Source organism: Hylobates moloch, unplaced genomic scaffold, assembly GCF_009828535.3.
Source record: "Hylobates moloch isolate HMO894 unplaced genomic scaffold, HMol_V3 SCAFFOLD_22, whole genome shotgun sequence".
In the NCBI taxonomy this organism is placed as follows: Eukaryota; Metazoa; Chordata; class Mammalia; order Primates; family Hylobatidae; genus Hylobates; species Hylobates moloch.
The window spans coordinates 8,051,370-8,074,918 of NW_026652297.1; the positions used below are offsets into that span (position 1 = coordinate 8,051,370).

Consider the following 23,549-nt stretch of genomic DNA (forward strand, 5'->3'; position numbering starts at 1 on the left):
ACAAGGGATGTGAAGGACCTCTTCAAGGAGAACTACAAACCACTGCTCAACGAAATAAAAGAGGATACAAACAAATGGAAGAACATTCCATGCTCATGGGTAGGAGGAATCAATATTGTGAAAATGGCCATACTGCCCAAGGGAATTTATAGATTCAATGCCATCCCCATCAAGCTACCAATGACTTTCTTCACAGAATTGGAAAAAACTACTTTAAAGTTTATATGGAACCAAAAAAGAGCCCGCATTGCCAAGTCAATCCTAAGCCAAAAGAACAAAGCTGGAGGCATCACGCTACCTGACTTCAAACTATACTACAAGGCTACAGTAACCAAAACAGCATGGTACTGGTACCAATACAGAGATATAGACCCATGGAACAGAACAGAGCCCTCAGAAATAATATCACACATCTACAACTATCTGATCTTTGACAAACCTGACAAAAACAAGGAATGGGGAAAGGATTCCCTATTTAACAAATGGTGCTGGGAAAACTGGCTAGCCATATGTAGAAAGCTGAAACTGGATCCCTTCCTTACACCTTATACAAAAATTAATTCAAGATGTATTAAAGACTTAAAATATTAGACCTAAAACCATAAAAACCCTAGAAGAAAACCTAGGCAATACCATTCAAGACATAGGCGTGGGCAAGGACTTCATGTCTAAAACACCAAAAGCAATGGCAACAAAAGCCAAAATTGACAAATGGGATCTAATTAAACTAAAGAGCTTCTGCACAGCAAAAGAAACTGCCATCAGAATGAACAGGCAACCTACAGAATGGTAGAAAATTTTGTCAATCTACTCATCTGACAAAGGGCTAATATCAAGAATCTACAATGAACTCAAACAAATTTACAAGAAAAAACCAACCCCATCAAAAAGTGGGCGAAGGATATGAACAGACACTTCTCAAAAGAAGACATTTATGCAGCCAAAAGACACATGAAAAAATGCTCATCATCACTGGCCATTGGAGAAATGCAAATCAAAACCACAATGAGATACCATCTCACACCAGTTAGAATGGCCATCATTAAAAAGTCAGGAAACACAGGTGCTGGAGAGGATGTGGAGAAATAGGAATGCTTTTACACTGTTGGTGGGACTGTAAACTAGTTCAACCATTGTGGAAGTCAGTGTGGCAATTCCTCAGGGATCTAGAACTAGAAATACCATTTGACCCAGCGATCCCATTACTGGGTATATACCCAAAGGATTATAAAACGTGCTGCTATAAAGACACATGCACACGTATGTTTATTGCGGCACTATTCACAATAGCAAAGACTTGGAACCAACCCAAATGTCCAACAATCATAGACTGGTTTAAGAAAATGTGGCCCATATACACCATGGAATACTATGCAGCCATAAAAAATGATCAGTTCATGTCCTTTGTAGGGACATGGATGAAGCTGGAAACCATCATTCTCAGCAAACTGTCACAAGGACAAAAAACCAAACACTGCATGTTCTCACTCATAGGTGGGAATTGAACAATGAGAACACATGGACACAGGAAGGGGAACATCACACACTGGGGCCTGTTGTGGGGTGAGGGGCTGGGGGAGGGATAACATTAGGAGATATACCTAATGTTAAATGATGAGTTAATGGGTGCAGCACACCAGCATGGCACATGTATACATATGTAACAAACCTGCACGTTGTACACCTGTACCCTAAAACTTAAAGTATAATAATAAAAAAGAAAAGAAAACTGCTAGAGACTTTCAGGTTGTCTTAGGATAATAGTGGATGCCTACATCTGAATTTCTGTGTAGCCCCTGAAACATCATAAAGAATGTCAAGGAGAGCAATTGAAATCACACATAATTTAGACCTTGAATATTATGAACTTCAAATTACTTGTAACTAGCAGAGATATCTGTGGAGCTCATATCTTAACCTTGTATGCTGTTGAGAGCAGGTACGTTCTGATGAGACTGTATAAAAAAAGAAGAAAATGAAGAATAGGAACTAAGAATTGATGGAGCAAAGAGAAAATCACCAACCGAAAGAGAGTCACACTCTTAAGTGCAACATTACTGAAAATAAGTCTAGGATGTGGTATATCAGACTACTGGCTACAGGGAAGGTACTTGAAAGTATGCCCAATGTTTGTTGTCTCTGAAAATCAGTTTCTTGGGAGTAGTAAAAGAAGAGGAGGGGAGAGGCACTCTTCAGAGACTAAGGCATAAACAGGAAGAAGAAAGTAAGAGGGAGAATTTTAAGGGTCCTGCAGAAGTTAAAGAAATGTACAAAATCAGAGATGAACCAAATCCTCCCCCTGCTACCAGAAAAAGAAAAAAAAGCTATTCATGAAGAAAACTGCACTTCACTATGCTGACATGGATACTCATGAAAGAGAAATCCTGAAGCCACTACAGAATGCTTACAGCAGATAGCTGTTATGGAGGGTTTTCTAGTTTCGAAATTTCACAATATGTGTAGAAAAAATGTATGTATGCAATGTTCCTGTAAGACAAAAATAGAAAATGAAAATAAAGTCTGTGAATTGATGACAGTTCCTCCTCAAAACCAACCACAACATGGAAGAAGATTGAACTTAGCAGTAGAACTTGAATTGAATATTTTAAACAATCATTTCCAGATATAAAAAAAGTTGAATGAAAAATTTAAAAAACAAGAGAAATAAAAACCAAGATGGGCCAGGCGCAGTGGCTCACACTTGTAATCCCAGCACTTTGGGAGGCTGAGGCAGGCGGATCATGAGGTCAGGAGATTGAGACCATCCTGGCTAACACAGTGAAACCCCGTCTCTACTAAAAATACAAAAAATTAGCTGGGCGAGGTGGCGGGCGACTGTAGTCCCAGCTACTCGGGAGGCTGAGGCAGGAGAATGGCGTGAACCCCCGGGGGGCGGAGCCTGCAGTGAGCCGAGATCATGCCACGGCACCCCCCCGGGGGACAGAGAGAGACTCTCTCAAAAAAAAAAAAAAAAAAAAAAAAAAACAAGATGAAACGAGGGTGATTGAACTTAGGAAAGAAATTGAAATGAAGATTAAATTACAACTACAGGGGAGAATATATTTGACTAAACATTTAGCAAGAGGCATTGAATAAAGGTATAAAAAACAGAAGAAAAATGAGATAAAGGAGTAAAAAAGATAAAGGAGTAAAAAGGAGTAAAAAGAAAAAGTAGTTGAAATGGAAGATTGGCAAAGATTTCACGTGCAAATAATTGATGTCTCTGAAGAATAAAACCAAAACAAGAAAACAAAATTAATATTTAAAATTATAATCCAAGAAAGCTTTCTGGAAATAAAGAGACCTAATCTACATATTGAAAAGACTTGTTGTATCCTGGAGAAAATTGACCCAGGATAATTAACTCTGATTCATATCCTAGACTTTAATAATAAAAAATCTTCAAAGCTTCCTGGCAAAAAAAATTTTTTTCAAAAAATTACTTGCAAGGAGAAAAAAAGTAGGTTGGTATCAGAATTCTCAGCAGGAATGTACAGAGTGGGCCTAGAAAATAGCAGCATTTTTTTTAAATGTCAAAAAATGTCATAAAGTATGAGTCAAGAAAGAGTCAAGCTGTCCTTAGAGTATCATGTGTGAGAACATGGTTTTAAACCTGCAAGAATTGAAGTAATATGGTTTTCACAAGTGATCCCTTCCTAAGAGATGTATTAGAGGATGAGCTTCATTAAGTCAAGAGATAACTGGGCAGACTTTGGCAATGGTTACTGATGGTTACTATTTATGTATTTAACAAAATATATAAGACTAAAACAACAATGGGGCAAGGGTGGGATAATTATGTGTAAATGTTATATTCCAATAAACTAGAAATAATGCAGTTTTTTTAAATGAGAGAAGGGGGAGAGTAAGGAGTAAGTAAGATAAGCTCAGTAATTGTTGCACAGGCAATAACTGGGAGTCAAAATATACCATTTTACACCGGCAAACTAGTTCTAGAAAGTCAAATAAGGAAAAGAGGGACTGTAGGTATTTCAAAAAATTACCTTAATTTTTATTTTACCTTTAAGGTAAATAATATTTCACCTTTAATTAATATTAAAGGTATTAATATATTGGATAGGCTGGGCGCGATAGCTCACGCCTATAATCCCAGCACTTTGGGAGGCCGAGGCAGGCAGATCACGAGGTTAGGAGTTCAAGACCAGCCTGACCAACATGGTGAAACGCCGTCTCTACTAAAAATACAAAAATTAACCAGGCATGATGGTGCACCTGTAATCCCATGTGCTCAGGAGGCTGAAGCAGGAGAATCGCTTGAACCCGGGAGGCAGAGGTTGCAGTGAGCCGAGGTTGCACCACTGCACTCCAACCTGGGTGACACAGCGAGACTCCATCTCAAAAAAAAAAAAAAAAAAATTTGTATATATATATATATATATATGAGATAATTCCAGAACAAAAGTTAAACTTTCCTCCTTACCCAAATAAATGATTTTTTAAACACAAAACAGAATAGAGGGAAGAAACCACTAATTATACTATACTGTATTATAATCCATTGTATTATAATAAAAAATCTGACAGAATTGTGGCCAAGCATCTCAGTCACATTAATAAGTGTGAACAACCTTAAAATAAAAAAAATTACAAATTGGCTTCCAAAGTAAGAAACAACTCTCTACCACATGCAAGATACATACCTAAAGTGATTCAGAAAGGCCAAAAATAAAAGGATAAGCAAAAATTATCCAGATAAGTGGAAAGTATAAGAAAGCAGGAATTCTCATTCTGCCACCAAACAAAATAAAACTGAAACTGAAAAGCATTAAATATGACCAAAATGGATACTTTTTAATGCTTAACGCTGTGATTCATAAGGAATATTTAATAGTTATAAATATGCTCCAAATAACACACCAGCCACCTTGATACAGCCAAAATAAGAAGCTTAAGAAGATATATATAGAAACTCAATCAGAGGAGACTAACATGTTATTCTCAGTATAAAATAAGTTAGTAGATAAATACATAGAAGATCTAAATAACATAATCAATAAAGTAGCTATTGTGAATATATGTCAGACATTACACCTTGATAATAGAAGCATACTTTATTCTAAAGAGCAGATAGAACATTCATAAAAATTGATTATTGTATTCGTTGGATCTTTGTGTTAGTTTGCTAGGGCTGCTATAACAAAGTACTACAAACTGAATGACTTTAAACAACAGAAACAGAAATTTATTGTCTCGCGGTTCCCATGGGCTAGAAGTTTGAGATCAAGGTGGTGGCAGGTTGGTTCCTTTTGAGAGCTTCTGGTGGTTTGCTGGCAATCTTTGGTATTCTTGAATAAACAAATCCATAGAGATAGAAAGTACATTAATGGTTGCCTAGGGGTAGGAGGTTTGGGGGAAATGGGGAGTGATTGCTGATGGGTACAGATTCCTTTTGAGATGGTAAAAATGTTCTGAAATTAAATAGAAGTGATGGTTGCACTTGTGATATACTTCAGTATACTAAAACTTGTGAATATACTAAAGACCATTCATTTGTACACCTTAAAAGAGTTAATTTTATAGTACGTGAAACAAATATTGTATTAAAACTATTTAAGACAAGATAGTACAGGAAGAAAATAATAAAAATAAAAGAGAAATATAGAGAACAGAAAGGAGTAAAATTAATTAATGAGTAAAAATTCTAGCAAAAAACTAGCGAAATTGGTAAATATCAGATATGTAAATAATGAACTGTTGAAACATAGAAGGTATTTAAAAATCACAAGAGACTACTTTGTACCCTTTTACACAAATACATTTGTAAACATGTATACTTTTCCTGGAATATATAGTGTATCAATATGGACTCTAGCTGAAATAGAAAGCTTAAAAGATTAGTTTCTGTAGGAGAAATAGAGAATATTATAAAAGAACTTCATCCATAGGAAAGCACCAGGCCCAGATAAGGGGACTTTTTATCAAATTTTCACAAACTAAATGGTCTCAGTGGTGTTTAAATTGTCCTGGAGTATAGGAAATGAAAGAAAACTTCCATTTTTAAAAAAGCAGCAATATATAACAGTGTTTGATAGGCCCGAAAAAAGATAGCATGAAACAAAAAATTAAAGATTATCATATTAATATCAGTGTAAAAAATTATAAATGAAATATTATCAAACAAATCAATTTCACATTAAGAAAACACCCCATGCTTGGTATAGCGGCTCATGCCTGTAATCCCAACACTTTGGGAGGCCAAGGCAGATGGATTGCTTGAGCCCAAGTGTTCGAGACCAGCCTGAGCAATATAGCAAGACCCCATCTCTACAAAAAATACAAAAATATGCCAGGCATGGTGGCACATGCCTGAAGTCCAAGCTACTTGGAGGTTGAGGTGGGAGGATCACCTTGGCCTGGGCAGTTTGAGGCTGCAGTGAGCCAAGATCATGCCACTGCATTCCAGCCAGGGCAATACCCACAATACCCCCTGACAAGTTGCATTTTATTCCAGTATTGCAAAGATGGTTAATACTTAGCAATCCTTGAATATAATTCACTGTATTAATAGATCTAAAGAAAAAATCATGCTGTTATTTCCATAGATGCCAAATAGACTTTGACACATTTCATCACCTACTTCAAATGAAAACACTTAAGAAAACAAATTGATGAATATTATCTTAATGTGTATGTGTACATATATGCATGCATGTTTATACATACGTACATATATACACATATTTAATGGGAAACAAGTATATACATGCATACATATATGTGTACTTAATGGGAAACAAGTATATACATCTATACACATATGTGTACATACATACGTGTACATATATGTATGTATGTTTACACATACGTATATGTATGTGTACATACATGTGTGCATGTTTATACATGTGTACATATATGTGTGTATGTTTATACATACATACATATATATGCATACTTAATGGGAAACAAGTATATACATGCATACATATATGTGTACTTAATGGGAAACATGTATATACATGCATACATATATACGTACATATATACACATACTTAATGGGAAACAAGAAACATTCCCACTGAAAGCAAGGTTTCCTATTTGCACTATTTAGCATTCACTTGGAGGTATTGGCTAAGGAATTTAGGGAAAAAAAGCAATCAGATATAAGAGTTAGAAAAGATGTAAAACTATATTTACAGATGATATGCTTATCAGAGACATAAGAATTGGAAAAGATGTAAAATTATCTCCATTTCTTATGCTAATATAGTTCGGAAATTATAGAGAATTACTGATAAAACTAACTCGACCACAGATGAATTCAGTAAAGTAGGGGATATAAAATTAACATAAAAATTAATAATTTTCATATGACAAGCAGTAACCAGGTAGAAATTTTTTTGGAATACCCCATTTACAATAGCAACAGGAAAACAATGTAGTTGAGAATAAACTTAACAAGCAATGCATAAACCAACAAGAGGAAAATTTTAAAATGCTTCTGAAAGACACAAAAGGGTAATAGATTTGACTAAATGGAAACCATCACTGTTTTAGTCTGTTTGCTTTGCTATAAAGGAATTATAGTAAATTACCCTGAGACTGGGTAATTTATTAAAAAGAAGAGGTTTATTTGGCTTATGGTTCTGCAACCTATAAAGAAGCATGGTGCCAGCATCTGCTTCTGGTGAGGGTTTCAGCAAGCCTGAGCCTTTACTCATAGCCGAAGGGGAAAGGGAGTTAGCATATCATGTGGTGAGAGAGGGAGCAAGAAAGCAATGGGAGGAGTGCCACACTCTCAAATAACCAGTTCCCACTTGAACTAATGGAGTCCAGCTCACACCTGAACTAATAGAGAAAGAACTCACTTATTATCACAGGGATGGCACCAAGCCATTCATGAGGGATCCACCCATGTGACCCAAACACCTGCCACCAGGTCTCACCTCCAACACTGGGGATCACATTTCAATATGAGATTTGGAGGGGACAGGTATCTAAGCTATATCAATCCTTATTATTGGGTAGGTTGACGTTATAACGATTTCAATTCTCCTTAGATTAATTAATGTAATGCAACCCCAATGAAAATGTCGCCAAAGTTTTTTTTTTTTTAACTGTAGGAGGTTTATAATAATGTTCATATGGAAAAATAAAATATGTAAAAAATAGCTAGTAAACTCCCCCTGTAAAAAAAAAAAGGTTATGAGAATATAGTAGCCCAACCAAACATTAATATACTTTGTAGCCACTACAGTTATAACAAAGAGGTAACTAGTATATGAATAACCAGACCAGTGGGAAACAATAGGAGGTCTCGAAATAGACCCAAGTACATATGGACATTTAGTATATGATAAAAAGTGACACTTCTTATCTGAGTTTTACTTTTAACTGATTACCAGGGTGTGTATGTGTGGGGGTAGGGGGGCAGTCTTTACAGCTGAATTAATCTGTAATGTTATTTAAGAAATCAGCTATTGAAGATTCTGGATAAGATTAAATGTCTTTTCGTTTTTCTTTTGAAATGTATTACTCTAATTTGTATTACTCATTACAGTTCTAACATGGAGTTTGAGATGCTCCTATACACTTGACTTTTGCTAGGAAGAAAATAATATAAATGAAGTAGCTTTAAAGTGATCACACAGGTACAATATCTAAATCTTCACTGGCTTGAGAATTGTTTCTTCTTACTTAACATTTTATTCATTACAGCATCCTGAAGAGACAGCTGAAAAAAGACTATTTGAATTAACATATTTATCATTAGGCTACCTCTTTCTTCCTCCCTCTTTTTTCCATCCTCACAGAACCCTTTTTATATCTTTTTTCCTTCTTTACTAGTTTTTATACACTTTTCAAACTTCTTGTTTTAACTAATAGTTGTTCCTCCTTCATTTATCTACTGAAATATCTGTCCACTGTCCTTTAAAAGTTACTCTGTTTTTTTTCTCATTCATTGCTTCTTTGCCATACAAATATATTTGTTATTGTACATATCATATGATGGTTTAGTTATTTGTCTGTTTTCCTCTTAGACTGTGAACTTGTTAAGACTTGTTTTACTGATTTTTTGTATATTGATATAATGCACAATAACTGCTTGTTTAATGGATTAATGATCAAAGACTTTCAGACATTTAATGATTCTGATTGTACTGGACATATTGTGAACTATGTTATGTGAACTCATAAAAACTAGCTGAAAAAATTGCAGATACAGAAATTTAATTTTATCAATATTTATGTTAGATATTCTTTAATATTTTTAAGCTTCCTAGCTCAGGAAAACATACTAGTTTGTAGAAATTACGTATAAATTTTCTTTCTACTTTTATTTTAGGAAAAACTGATAAAGTATGCAACAGACAGTGAAACAGTAGAACCTATTATCTCACAGTTGGTGACAGTGCTTTTGAAAGGTTGCCAAGATGCAAACTCTCAAGCTCGGTTGCTCTGTGGGGAATGTTTAGGGGAATTGGGGGCGATAGATCCAGGTCGATTAGATTTCTCAACAACTGAAACTCAAGGAAAAGATTTTACATTTGTGGTAAGTAGTGGAAATTTGGAATGACAAAAGAGTTCTCTGTCCTATTGAGGTTTATATATTCCATTTACAAAAACTATTCAGGTTATCCTTAATAAAAGCTTCACCTAGAACCAGACAATTAGTTAACTTCTGAGTTTATTTCTTTTACTATTGCAGAAACCTTTAGCCAAAAGCAATAAAGTTTGAACCCCATCTAGGGTGCTATATTCTTGTAAATAAAGCTTCCTAATACAATAATGACAATATTTAAAGCCTAATCAATTATTTAAATATTACTTTTTAAACATTATTGCTAGTGTTTCCATGGAAAACTAGTTTCCAGGATATTACAGTAGTAATATTTTGTAGTCAAATGAGTTTGGGAACTCCATATAGGACAAAATTAAATGACTTTTTTAAAAAAAATGTGACTTTTAATGTATCTGTGTGCGTTGTGAATCTCTATATCTCCAAGAGTTATAATATATAGGTATATTAAAATTATTTCTTAGAGTTTCTCAAATGACTCTTGGGCTCTACAGAATGCAATGTAGGAGATACTGTGTATACATTTTGTGTTTTTTTTTTGGACGGAGTCTCGCTCTGTCAGCCAGGCTGGAGTGCAGTGGCGCGATCTCGGCTTACTGCAACCTCTGCCTCCTGGATTCAAGTGATTGTCCTGCCTCAGCCTCCCGAGTAGTTGGGATTACAGGCGCACACCACTACGCCTGGCTAATTTTTGTATTTTTAGTGGAGATGGACTTTCACCATATTGGCCAGTCTGATCTTGAACTCCTGACCTCATGATCTGCCCTCCTTGGCCTCCCAAAATGCTGGAATTACAGGCATAAGCCACCGTGCCTGGCCTACATTTTGCTTTTTAAGGGTTAAAAAGCAAATAATGCAAATTGTCAGAGATATGCAAAAGTCGAATAATTTTTTGTACACCTTAGAAATAGCCTAAAAAGCTTTACATTTTGGCTTTTTAGCTACAGATTATATTGTAGTCTTGATACCAAACTTAGTTTGAACCTCACTGTCTTTTGCTTTGTCTAAGTTAAATTCACTTAGGCAGTTTAGTTAAATTCACCATGGAAGAAGCAGTACACCTAAGAAAATTTATAGCAGTTATCCTGGAATTTTCTTTTCTTTTTTATTTTTTCTAATTGAGACTGGAGTAGAAGATTCAAGCTTTGCCTATGGATTATTGATGGAGCTAACAAGAGCTTACCTTGCATACGCTGATAATAGCCGAGCTCAAGATTCAGCTGCCTATGCCATTCAGGTAAGAGTGGATATAGTCATTACTGGCTTTAAATTGTTTAATTCAAATAAGAACGTTGTAAATTCTATACTTGTGAAACTCCTTTTTGTTTTAATTCTCACTTTTATCAAAGTTATACAAGTTCATGATAAACATTTTAGAGTACAGAAGCATACCTCTTAACCGATTATTATAGGTAGAGTTACTTTCCAAATTTTTGTGTCTATATACAAATCTATACTACTGCCTCAGCTTTGTGACTTAAGTGAGTTACTTAAATCATTCTAGGCAATGAAATAAATGTCCTAAGGATGTTCACAGCTCTAAAACTATAAAATTCTGTTTATTTTTCTGTGTACAAGCGTAACTCAAAGATAATATGCGTTCGGTTCCGGACCACCACAATAAAGCAAGTATCTTTATAAAGCGAGTTACATGAATTCTTCAGTTTCCCAGTGCATATTAATGTTATGTTTACACTATACTATAGTCTGTCAGGTGTGCAATAGCATTATGTCTAAAAACCAATGTACGTGCCTTTATTTAAAAAATACTTTGTTGCTAAAAAATGCTAACCATCATCTGAGCCTTCACAAGTCATAATGGTTTTGCTGGTGGAAGATTTTGCCGCAATGTTGGTGGTGCTGATTAATTTCGGTGGTGATTGCTGAAGGTTGGAATGGCTGTGGCAATTTCTTAAAAAAATCAGACAACGAAGTTTGCCACATTAGTTGCCTTTCATGAAAGGTTTCTCTGTAGCCTGTGATGCTGTTTGATACCATTTACCCCACAGTAGAACTTCTTTCAAAATTTTAATGAGTCCTCTCAAACCTTGCCACTGCTTAATCAACTAAGTTTATATAATGTTCTAAATCCTTTGTTGTCACTTGAACAGTGTTGACAGCATTTTGAGTGGAACCACAGTAGATTCCATCTCCAGAAACCACTTTCTTTGCTTATAAAAAGCAACTCCTCATCCATTCAGGTTTTATCATGAGAAGGCAGTAATTCAGTCCTATCTTCAGGCTCCACTTCTAACTCTAGTTTTCTTGCCGTTTTTATCACATCTATAGTTACTTCCTCCACTGAAGTTTTGAGCCTCTCAAAGTTATCCAGGAGGGATTGGAATCAACTTCTTTCAAACTCCTGTTAATGTTGATAGATATTTTGACTTCTCATGAATCATGAACATTCTTAATGACATCTAGAATAGTGAATTCTTTCCAGAAGGTTTTCAATTTACTGTGCCCAGATCCATCAGAGGAATTACTATCTGTGGCTGCTATAACCTTATAAAATGTATTTCTTAAGTAATAAAACTTGAAAGTCAAAATTACCCCTCGATACACGGGCTGCAAAATGGATGTTTTGTTAGCAGGCACGAAAACAACATTAATATCCTTGTATAGCTCCATCAGAGCTCCCAGGTGACAGGTACATTGTCAGTGAGCAGTAATATTTGGAAAGGAATCTTTTATTGTGACCAGTAGGTCTCAACAGTGAGCTTAAAATATTCAGTAAACCATGCTGTAAACAGATGTGTTGTCATTCAGGCTTTGTCACTGCATTTATAGAGCACAGGCAGAGTAGATTTCACATAATTTTTTATTTTTAATTTTTTTTTACTTTTATTGTTCTAATTTTCAATTTTTATGGGTATATAGTAGATGCATATATTTAGATTTAGCCTAATTCCTAACAGCCCTAGGATGTATGGAATCGTCAATGAGCATTGGCTTCAATTTAAAGTCACCAATTGCATTAGCCCCTAACGAGAGAGTTATTAACCTGTCCTTTGAAGCTTTGAAGCCAGGTATTGACTTCTCCTCTCTAGCTGTGAAAGTCCTGGATAGCATCTTCTTCCAACAGAATAGAATGATTTTAGCTAGATCTTCTGGATAACTTGCTGCAGCTTCTCTATCAATAGTTGCTTCTTCACCTTGCACTTTTATGTTATAGAGACAGCTTCTTTTCCTTGAACTGCATGAAGCAACCTCTGTTTGCTTCAAAATTTTTTTGGTTGTTTGTTTTTTAAGAAGTGCCCCTTGAGTCGTATCACTTCAAACTTTTTTTTCTGCAGCTTATTCTCCTCTCTCAGATTTCATAGAATTGGAGAGAACTAGGGCTTTTCTTTGGATTAGGCTTTGGCTTAAGGGAATGTTGTGGCTAGTTTGATCTTTTATCCAGACCACTAAAACTTTCTCTATATCAGCAATAAGACTGTTTCTCTTTCTTATATTTGATGTATTCATTGGAGTAACACTTTTAATTTCCTTCAAGAACTTTTTCTTTACATTTATACTTGGCTGTTTGGTGCAAGACACCTAGCTTTTGGCTTGTCTAGGTTTTTGACATGCCTTCTTCACTAAGCTTAGTCATTTCTAGCTTTTGATTTAAAGTGAGAGATGTGTGATTCCTCCTTTCATATGAATACTTAGAGGCCACTGTAGGGTTATTAGTTGGCCTAATTTCAATATTCTTATGTCTTTGGGAATATGAAGTCCCAAAGAGAGTGAGAGGGATGGAACGGCTGGTCAGTGGACTGGTCAGAACACACACCACATTTATCGATTAGGTTCACTGTCTTATATGGGCACAGTTTGTGGAGCCCCAAAGCAATTACGACAGTAACATCAAAGATCACTGATCATATATCACTATAACAGATATAGTAATAATGAAAAAGTTTGAAATATTTTGAGAATTACTGAAATGTGACATAGAGACACGAAGTGAGCATATGTTTTTGGAAAAATGGTACTGATAGATTTACTGCATGCATAGTGGCCACAAACCTTCTATTTCTAAAAAAACAAACACAAAAAAAACAGCATCTGTGAAGCACAAATAAAGCGAAGTGCAATAAAATGAGTTATGGCTGTATTTTTATAAATAAAATATGTAGAACATTCACGAATATAAAGTGTTATCTGCTTCACTGTGGACTTACATGTAAAATACATGTAAAATATGTATTTGTAGGAGTTGCTTTCTATTTATGGCTGTAGAGACATGGAGACCAACGGCCCAGGTCACCAATTGTGGAGGAGATTTCCTGAGCACGTTCGGGAAATACTAGAACCTCATCTAAATACCAGGTATGTAGGCTTATTTAATATATTTTCTTAAAATTGTTTTTAATTATATAAAAATTAATGCAATTTTTTGGCTAGGCACAGTGGCTCACACCTGTAATCCCAGCACTTTGGGAGACTGAGGTGGGCGGATCACGAGGTCAGGAGTTCGAGATGAGCCTGACCAACATGGTGAAACTCCATCTCTACTAAAAATACAAAAATTAGCCGGGAATGGTAGCGCACACCTGTAATCCCAGCTACTTGGGAGGCTGGGGCAGGAGAATCGCTTGAACCCAGGGGGCAGAGGTTGCAGTGAGCCGAGATTGTACCATTGCACTCCAGCCTGGGCGACAGAGTGAGACTTTGTCTCAGAGAAAAAAAAAAAAAATTAATGCGATTTTTGATATAGTTTTTTCACATTGAAAGTGTTTTAGTAAGTTCTTATATATATTTCACTTTGATTTATGCTTATAATTTGTCTAGATGAGAAGTGCAGTCTGCTCATTGGGTCAAATTCTACAACTTTAAATATTCAGATAAATTTATTGAAGTTAAAGGGATTAGTTTTTTAAAAGTTCAGTGGTCAGTAGTAAATTGAAAGAATGTACTTTAAGCTGAATGTGAGTTGAATTCTTTGATAGGTGTAAGTAATACAGAAATTTAAAGTTTAAACCTAGTCAGAAAGCCTTTAGTAAGCCCAATTAAAGATTTTCATTACTCCCACTTTCTCCTCATGAATATATTTTCACCCTCTACTTTTAAAAAAGTGTATTTAATCTCTTAAAAAATTTAAATGACTTTGTTAGGACTGATGAAATATGCAAGATGACATACACATTCATGAAGCATTTTATATTTTAAAAATCCATACAATTATAAATTATTTCTATTTAGAAACTGTACTTTTTGGTACCCTAGGTACACATGCATATTAGATACTTGACTTTGGACAAATAACTTCTTTGAACCTTAGAAAGTGCCTAGACTTCTACTAAAAGTCTTTATAAAAGCCCCGAGGTATGCATATTTATTTCCTAGATAATTTTTTATACTTAGAAATCTTTTAAACATCATTTTATGTCTTATGACTAGCATTATTAAAGAAGTGATTATTTAGTATTATTATTATTAGCCTTATTAAAGAAGAATTATTACTGTTATTATTATTATTTTTGAGACAGAGTCTCACTCTGTTGCCCAGGCTGGAGTGCAGTGATGTGGTATCAGCTCACTGCACCCTCTACCTCCTGGGTTCAAGTGATTCTCCTGCCACAGTCTCCCAAGTAGCTGGGATTACAGACGTGCGCTGCCATGCCTGGCTACTTTTTGTATTTTTAGTAGAGATGGAGTTTCATCATGTTGGCCAGGCTGGTTTCCTGGCCTCAAGTGATCCGCCTGCCTGGGCTTCCCAAAGTGCTGGGATTACAGGCATGAGCCACTGTACCCGACCACTATTAGCATTATTTAAAAAGTAAAGTTAAAGACTAAAGTTAAAATTTGGATTTTCGTTTTTGAGGACTCCATACTTGCCCCATTTTCTTAGTCTGTACTTTGTATAGCACCTGTAGATGTCAAAAAATTTCTGTAATCTACTGGAAGGTTTATGGCCTTTGGAGTCACACAGGCTTAGGTTTGATTGTTGGCTTTGCATTTGCTAGCTCTGAAGTCTTGGGCAAGTTATTTAACATTTCCAGGTTTTAATTTTTTAATTTTGAAAACATGGATAATTTTACCCACTTTGCATGATTATTGTTAGGAATAAAGGAGATAATATTAAAAGTACTTAGCAAAGTGCCTGATATTTAGTTGACACTCAATAATAAATGCTTATTCAATCCTAGCTTGCTTAATAAATTCTTTGTTTTTTGGAGGAGAATTTGTGAAGTTTGCTATCATCTACTTCATAAGAAGTAGAAGCCAACATTTCTGCCTACCTGTTATTTTTTTCATAGGAAGCAACTTTTAAGTGGTCTTTTAAAAGTAGATCTTAACAAAGCAATGAAAATTCTTTTGGTCTTAACTTTTATACCTGAGCAGTTAGAATAACCTCTCGAATGGTTCCTCAATGATGGAAGTTAGGAGATTTACCTAGTTGGGATCTGCTTGTTGAAATTGGAGCCACATAAAATTAAGAGGTTGATAGAGCACATTTTGAATAGCATTGATTCCCTTTTGTATGAAAAACTAAAATACCAGGTTAGCCTGTAGCTCAATTTTATAGCTTGGACTGCTTGATATTTACTCCAGAGGACCTAGGGAAATACAGAATTTCTTAAATGCATATTCATATTTTTGCTGCCTTTAAGTTATACTCCCTACTTTATGTTTTTTTTTTTTTTAATTTGGGCTCTTTATATGTAATCACTAAATCTGGATTAAAGGATGGCTGTATTTGGGAGATTGAAATTTAGAACCAGATAGAACAACTGCAGTTCAAAATCACCATAGAAATAACTTTAGGAGAAAACATCAGTATATGACTAGGCAGAGCCTGGCTTGTATCCCAGTATCAGTAGTTTTCTAGCTAAGTTTACTATAAATTTGATAAAAATCATCTAGAGAACTATACTCGTGATGATTCAAAATAGGGATTTAAATTTTTTCTCCTGGTTTAGTGTGATGGTTAACTGAGAGATTATTGGATTTTTCAACTGTTAGAAACTTGGAATACAGTGAAATATATATATATATATATATATATTGGGTATAAGACTTTGGTTATAGGGCATTTGTTATTTCCTAAGCTTTTATTGGTGATTTGAAAGAAACCCATGCCACTCAAAAAATCCTACACACAGGTAGCCGTAAGATGAGAGCTATGTGAACATGTTCAAATGTTAATGCTGAGGAACAAATAGAAAGGGTCATGTTGAAGTAATGTGAGAGAGAAGTGATAGTTGGTGTAGTAAGGACCCCAAGGAGCATCCAGAATGGGAGAGCCATGGCCCTTATAGGGAATTATACTTAGAAGAAATAAGATCTCTTTTTTTGCAATAGGGAAAGATAAAATAATGGATGGAACACAGCTAAGTTTACAGATTTCATTGTGGGAAGCAATGATTTTGTTTTTACTCTGTGAAGTAAGAGGTATAGGAGATGACCTCATTGGCTGAAAGTGGCAATGGAGTTGGTGTAGGTGACTTTAGAAGGGTGGTGATGGTTTGAAATAATCACTGGAAAACAGAAGAGAGCCAATAATGAAAACTTAGAAGGAATTCTGTAACTTTAGAGGCCCACTGACATTGAAGACTAGGAATACATAGTAGTACTAATCTTATAAGTGGGTTAGTGATTTTCCTATATCAGTGCAGTGGCCTGAGTATCATTTCAGTAAAGACAAATATTTAGACTGATTCAAGGTTGGGAGGTTAGCAGATGAATACCGCTGGAAAAGACAGTGTGGCAATGGAGTGGGTAGAGGATGTTACCAAGAGAATGCTAGAAGTGAAGGACCATACAGACTAAGGTGGTTGTGGAAAGAGGCAAAGAGACGGGGATGTCATAGATCATGAGAGCTTAGCAGGGTCACGGAACAGAAGATCTCAACAAGAGAGAATGGATGTGCTGGAATAACTGGGTGAAAAAACTGGAAATTTAGGAAACTATGACCACACAATGAGATGTCTAAATAATTGATTTCAAAGTGAAGAAATTCTTTGAATTAGCATGGGAGTCCTGATAATTCCTGAGCCCTGATAAGTAGAGAAGAAAGTCATTGGAAAGTTCTGAGCTTGATTAAGTGCTCCAGCTGGACACTGAAATCACCCAGGATGATAATAACACTGGGAAGAAAGAAAACCCTGAGCAATGTTCTAAAGTTATCAATGAGTTTGGTAATCAGTGAGTTGAGTAGTTACCCATAATGAGGAGTAGAAAATGGTAGTATACCTGGGTAGCTTGAACTTCAAAGGAATAGGTTTTTCTTATACAAGAATAGAGTTGGAAGGATCTGAGGAAGAGGAGGGGGCAGACTCAAATCCTTAGAAGTACTTTAGGTGTGCAAGAATGATCTACTTCACCCCTAAGAAGGATACTGGAAAAAGGTAAGCAGATTGCAGTAAAGGCAAGGCAGTACTGTGGTAGTCACTGAAGGAGCTGCTGTAATTTACTAAAATTCTAAACAGGTGGATTTATGTTTTTAATAAACAAATTTTCAAAATTACAGATATAAGAGTTCTCAGAAGTCAACCGACTGGTCTGGAGTAAAGAAGCCAATTTACTTAAGTAAATTGGGTAGTAACTTTGCAGAATGGTCAGCATCTTGGGCAGGTTATCTTATTACAAAGGTAGGAAACCCTGTTCAGTTTGTTAACTGAATGGAAATTCTAAAGGAAACCAGAACATTTATCTGAATGCCTAGCACACACAATAATCGTTGAAGTATTTGTGCTGATAATCATAGAAATTTTTGAAGAAAATGTTTACTAATAGAGAATAATAATTTCTCTGTAGTTACTAATAATAGTTTCAGAGTGAAAAGTAATTGTTTTACCAAGAAAATTACTATGGTCTTAATGTGTGTCTAAGATTACATTTTGTTTATTCCTTTTATATTGTAAAATAATACTATGTAAAAGGACGTAAATGCTATGTCAGAGTTTTTTACATAATAAAAAGACACTCAATAAAGAGATATACTCTAATGGCATTTCTAAAAGAAGTTATATTATCTGAACTTTCTCTAAAATAAAAATAAAGATTTTTACAATGAATTTTCATGGAAAAACAGGTATATTTCTATTTCCTTAATGAGAAATTTTTACATGCCGGATAGACAAAAGGTACTCTGTGTTCCAAGAAAATGTTTACAGTATATTTAAAATTTACAATTTTTGTTTTTAATTTACATTTCTTTTTTTTTGAGACGGAGTCTCACTCTTGCCACCCAGCTGGAGTGCAGTGGTGCGATCTCAGCTCACTGTAAGTCTCCGCCTACCAGGTTCGAGTGATTCTCCCGCCTCAGCCTCCTGAGTAGCTGGGATTACAGGTATGAGCCATCATACCCGGCTAATCTTTGTATTTTTTTTTTTTTTTTTTTTTTGTGACGGAGTCTCACTCTGTCGCCCAGGCTGGAGTGCAGTGGCATGATCTCAGCTCACTGCAAGCTCCGCCTCCTGGGTTCACACCATTCTCCTGCCTCAGCCTCCCAAGTGGCTGGGATTACAGGTGCCCACCACCACACCCGGCTAATTTTTTTGTGTTGTTTTAGTAGGGACGGGGTTTCACCATGTTAGCCAGGATGGTCTCAATCTCCTGACCTCAGGTGATCTGCCCGCCTCTGCCTCTCAAAGTACTGGGATTACAGGCGTGAGCCACTGTGCCCCACCTTTAATTAACATTTCTGTTAGTGTTTTAAAATATCATTATACTAATTCGTAGTTAATAACTTCAAGACGTTTTCTTTTTTTTTTTTTTGACACGGAATCTCTCTCTGTCACTCAGGCTAGAATGCAGTCTCAGCTCACTGCAACCTCCGCCTCCTGGGTTTAAGTGATTCTCCTGCCTCAGCCTCCCGAGTATCTGGAACTACAGGCACCCACCACCACACCAGCTAATTTTTTTGTGTGTGTTTTTTATAGAGACAGGGTTTCACCGTGTTGGCCAGGATGGTCTCGATCTCTTGACCTCGTGATCCTCCCACCTCGGCCTCCCAAAGTGCTGGGATTACAGGCATGAGCCACCACGCCTGGCTGACATTTTCTTTTTTTAATGAATATACTGAAAATATAATGTGTGAAATGTGGAATACTGTTAACTATTTTCGGCTCTGGAATATTGTGGGGTTTTTTTGTTTTTTGGCTTTGTATTTGAAGAAAAAATCTCTTTAAAATTTTATGAGTTCAACAGTGTTAGTAAATCAAAAGTTAAGTCATAACAAAATTTGACTTTAACCCCAGATAATTTAATTAAAAAATTAATTTAAAAAATTTTAAATTTAAAAATGAATACTCATTTGTGATAAATTATCTCACATGCTATTTTTTGATATTTAATCAATAGATGAAAGTGTGTTACTGTCTACACATTTTGAGTTTACAGGTTCGGCATGATCTTGCCAGTAAAATTTTCACCTGCTGTAGCATTATGATGAAGCATGATTTCAAAGTGACCATCTATCTTCTTCCACATATTCTGGTGTATGTCTTACTGGGTTGTAATCAAGAAGATCAGCAGGAGGTGAGATAAATCATCTTACTTGGTTTTTGAACATGTGAAACTTATTTTCTCCAATGTAATTAGTATTAGAAAGGCTACCTATTAGTAGGAAATGTAGACCTATGTATGGCTATATATGTTCAGTTACATATCTTTGCCTGTTTGGTGTGTATCCTTTTAATTGATAGATGTTCTATGTGTATTCTAGCTACCAATTTGTTGGCAGTCATATTTTCAAAAATTATTCCAACAGTCATTTGCTTTTTAACCTTTTCACCTTTTGCCATGCAGAAATTTTACATGTAAATGCAAAATTTATACATCTTTTATAGATTATTAATTTTAAGCCTTTTATGTGATGCCTTATCTAATGTCATAAACTTATTTGCTATATTTTCTTTTAATCCTTCTGTTTTTATATTTAGTCTTCAATTACTCTGAAATTAATTTTGCATGTAGTGTGAGATATTACTGTAAGATTTTTTCACTATTAACAAAGTTTCATTATCATTTATTGAATAATCTAGAATATTTTTCATTTTTTAAATTTTCTTTAGTCGTTAGCATATTTTCTTTTTAGACTAATATTTGGATTGATTTAATTATAGATAAGAACAATAATGTGTTATTGATCAATTGTGTTTTCCTTTTCTTTTTTTGAGACAGAGCCTCCCTGTGTTGCCCAGGTTGGGGTGCAGTGGTGCTCTCGGCTCACTGCAACCTCCACCTCCCAGGTTCAAGTGATTCTCCTGCCTCAGCCTTCTGAGTAGCTGGGATTACACACGTGTGCCACCATGCCTGGCTAATTGTTTTGTATGTTTAGTATAGACAGGGTTTCACCATGTTGACCAGGCTGGTCTTTTTTTTTTTTTTTTTTTTTGAGACGGAGTCTCGCTCTGTCACCCAGGCTGGAGTGCAGTGGCGCAATCTCCGCTCACTGCAAGCTCCGCCTCCCAGGCTCACGCCATTCCTGCCTCAGCCTCCGGAGTAGCTGGGACTACAGGCGCCTGCCACCACACCAGGAGAATTTTTTTTTTTTTGTATTTTTAGTGGAGATGGGGTTTCACCATGTTAGCCAGGGTGGTCTCGAGCTCCTGACCTCGTGATTCACCTGCCTCGGCCTCCCAAAGTGCTGGGATTACAGGCGTGAGCCACCGAGCCCAGCCGACTAGGCTGGTCTTGACCTCAGGCAATTGGGCTGCCTCAGCCTCCCAAAGTGCTGGGATTACAGGTGTGAGCCAACATGCCTGGCCGATTGTGTTTTTTCTTTTGAAAATTTTTGCCTTAGAATGGTTAGCTTTATATGTCATATAATAGTTAAATGGTATTATATAGATATTATTATTAACTATAAATGATTCTCATAGGTTTATGCAGAAATTATGGCAGTTCTAAAGCATGACGATCAGCATACCATAAATACCCAAGACATTGCATCTGATCTGTGTCAACTCAGTACACAGACTGTGTTCTCCATGCTTGACCATCTCACACAGTGGGCAAGGCACAAATTTCAGGCACTGAAAGCTGAGAAATGTCCACACAGCAAATCAAACAGAAATAAGGTAGACTCAATGGGTGAGTTATCACTTCTGTTTATTTTCTTTTTTTTTTTTTTAACTATTCACCAGTTAGCTCTTCCCTTTATCAGTTCTATAATTTAAGCACTAGCTTAAAAAATACCTTGCTTCGTGTTTTTTAATGTTGTTGTTGTTTTTTTGTTTTTTTTTGTTGTTTTTTTGGAGATGGAGTTTCTCTCTTGTTGCCCAGGCTGGAGTGCAGTGGCGTGACCTCGGCTCGCTGCAATCTCTGCCTCCCGGGTTCAAGCAATTCTCCTGCCTCAGCCTCCCAAGTAGCTGGGATTACAGGTGCCCACCACCAGGCCTAGCTAATTTTTTTGTGTATTTTTAGTAGAGACAAGGTTTTGCCATATTGGCTAGGCTGGTCTTGAACTCCTGACCTCAGGTGATCTATCTGCCTTGGCCTCCCAAAGTGCTAGGATTACAGGCGTGAGCCACTGCACCCAGCTGTTTTGTGTATTTTTAAAATGGGTAATATTGTGGCCTTTTCACTGAGAAAAAACAGTGAATTTATAGTAATAAGACCTTTCTTCTCACTCTCACTTGGACAAGGCATATATTTATTTTTTCTTGGTATAAAATGGGGTTAATATTTTTATTTTTATTTATTAATTTTTTTTGAGATAGAGTCTTGCTCTGTTGCCCAGGCTGGAGTGCAGTGGCAGGATCTTGGCTCACTGCAACCTCTACCTCCTGGGTTCAAGCAATTCTCCTGCCTCAGTTTTGCGAGTAGCTGGGATTACAGGTGTGTGCCACGATGGCCGGCTAATTTTTGTATTTTTAGTAGAGATGGGGTTTCACCATGTTGGCCAGGCTGGTCTCCAACTCCTGGCCTCAAGTGATCCACCCGCCTCTGCCTCCCAAAGTGCTGGGATTACAGGTGTGAGCCACCACACCTGGCCAAAATGGGATTAATATTATCTCCCTTAGGAGATTGTTGTGAGGAATAAATGAGGTGATGAACAGATAAATTATAAAATGTGAAATAAATGAGATGCTAATATTGTTATTAACCTAATCCTCCCTGTTAACATATTGCATGTTTCCTCAGTTTTTTTTGTGTGTGTATGTTTGTGTGTGTGTGTGTGTACTCTGTTCTTTGTCATTCTTCACTTGGAAAATATTCTTTGTAATCTTTTTCACATTTAAGTTTTAAATTTCAAGGGAGATTTTAAGTTTATTTATTTTATGGCCTAAAGAGAAGCTATTTTTATTTATTTATTTTTCTTGTCTCTAGTAGTGTTTGGTATCTAGCCAGCTGTCCAGATACGTTTACTATGCATTACTACACTACACCCTGCTATATCTTACCTTGCACTATTTTTTTCCTGTGATATTACAACTTTCACTAAGAAGAATCTTGATTTAAAAATGACACCTGCTAATTTGTCCCTATGATATAAGCATTGATGAGAAGAATTATATTCATCACACACTAATGGATATTCTTACGTTCTTTGAACCTTTTTTTTTTTTTCCATTCTTGCAGTATGTGGATGGTTATAATCTGGCCTTATACCTTAGCTGTTCTCACAGACATCAAGTGTTTTTCCTTCAAGCTTTCAGGCTAATTGAAAAACTGACTAACAATCCTTAAAGAGGTCTTCACTTCCATAATTCTCAATTTGTGAGCATCTTCCTCTTATTGTTCTGTTGAAGCAGATACTTTCCTGTTGTTAAGCAAAATAGTTTATTATTTTTCTAAAATTTCCTGGACTTGCCAATAATTACCTGCTTGGGGAATGTTTTTGTCTGGAATGTGGCTATTAATATATTTTTATATTTAACAATTAAATGTTTGTTTTTAATTTTTTTTTTTTTTTTTTTGAGACTAAATCTCTCTCTGTTGCCCAGGCTGGAGTGCAGTGGTGTGATCTCGGCTCACTGCAGCTTCCACCTCCTGGGTTCAAGTGATTCTCATGCCTCATGCCCAGCTAATTTTTTGTACTTTTAGTAGAGACGGGGCTTCACCATGTTG

At 35.9% G+C, this 23,549-nt stretch overlaps 1 protein-coding gene across 1 annotated transcript in view; it reads left to right on the top strand.

Annotated features, from left to right (window-relative positions):
- Positions 1-23,549, top strand: part of ATR (ATR serine/threonine kinase) — a 135,425-nt gene that overhangs the window by 51,416 nt on the left and 60,460 nt on the right. The window contains exons 22-27 of the mRNA XM_032144158.2: positions 9,309-9,515; positions 10,666-10,779; positions 13,741-13,856; positions 18,001-18,121; positions 19,875-20,012; positions 21,359-21,569. Of these exons, the coding sequence (XP_032000049.1) occupies positions 9,309-9,515; positions 10,666-10,779; positions 13,741-13,856; positions 18,001-18,121; positions 19,875-20,012; positions 21,359-21,569 (907 nt within the window). The remainder of the gene's footprint in view (positions 1-9,308; positions 9,516-10,665; positions 10,780-13,740; positions 13,857-18,000; positions 18,122-19,874; positions 20,013-21,358; positions 21,570-23,549) is intronic.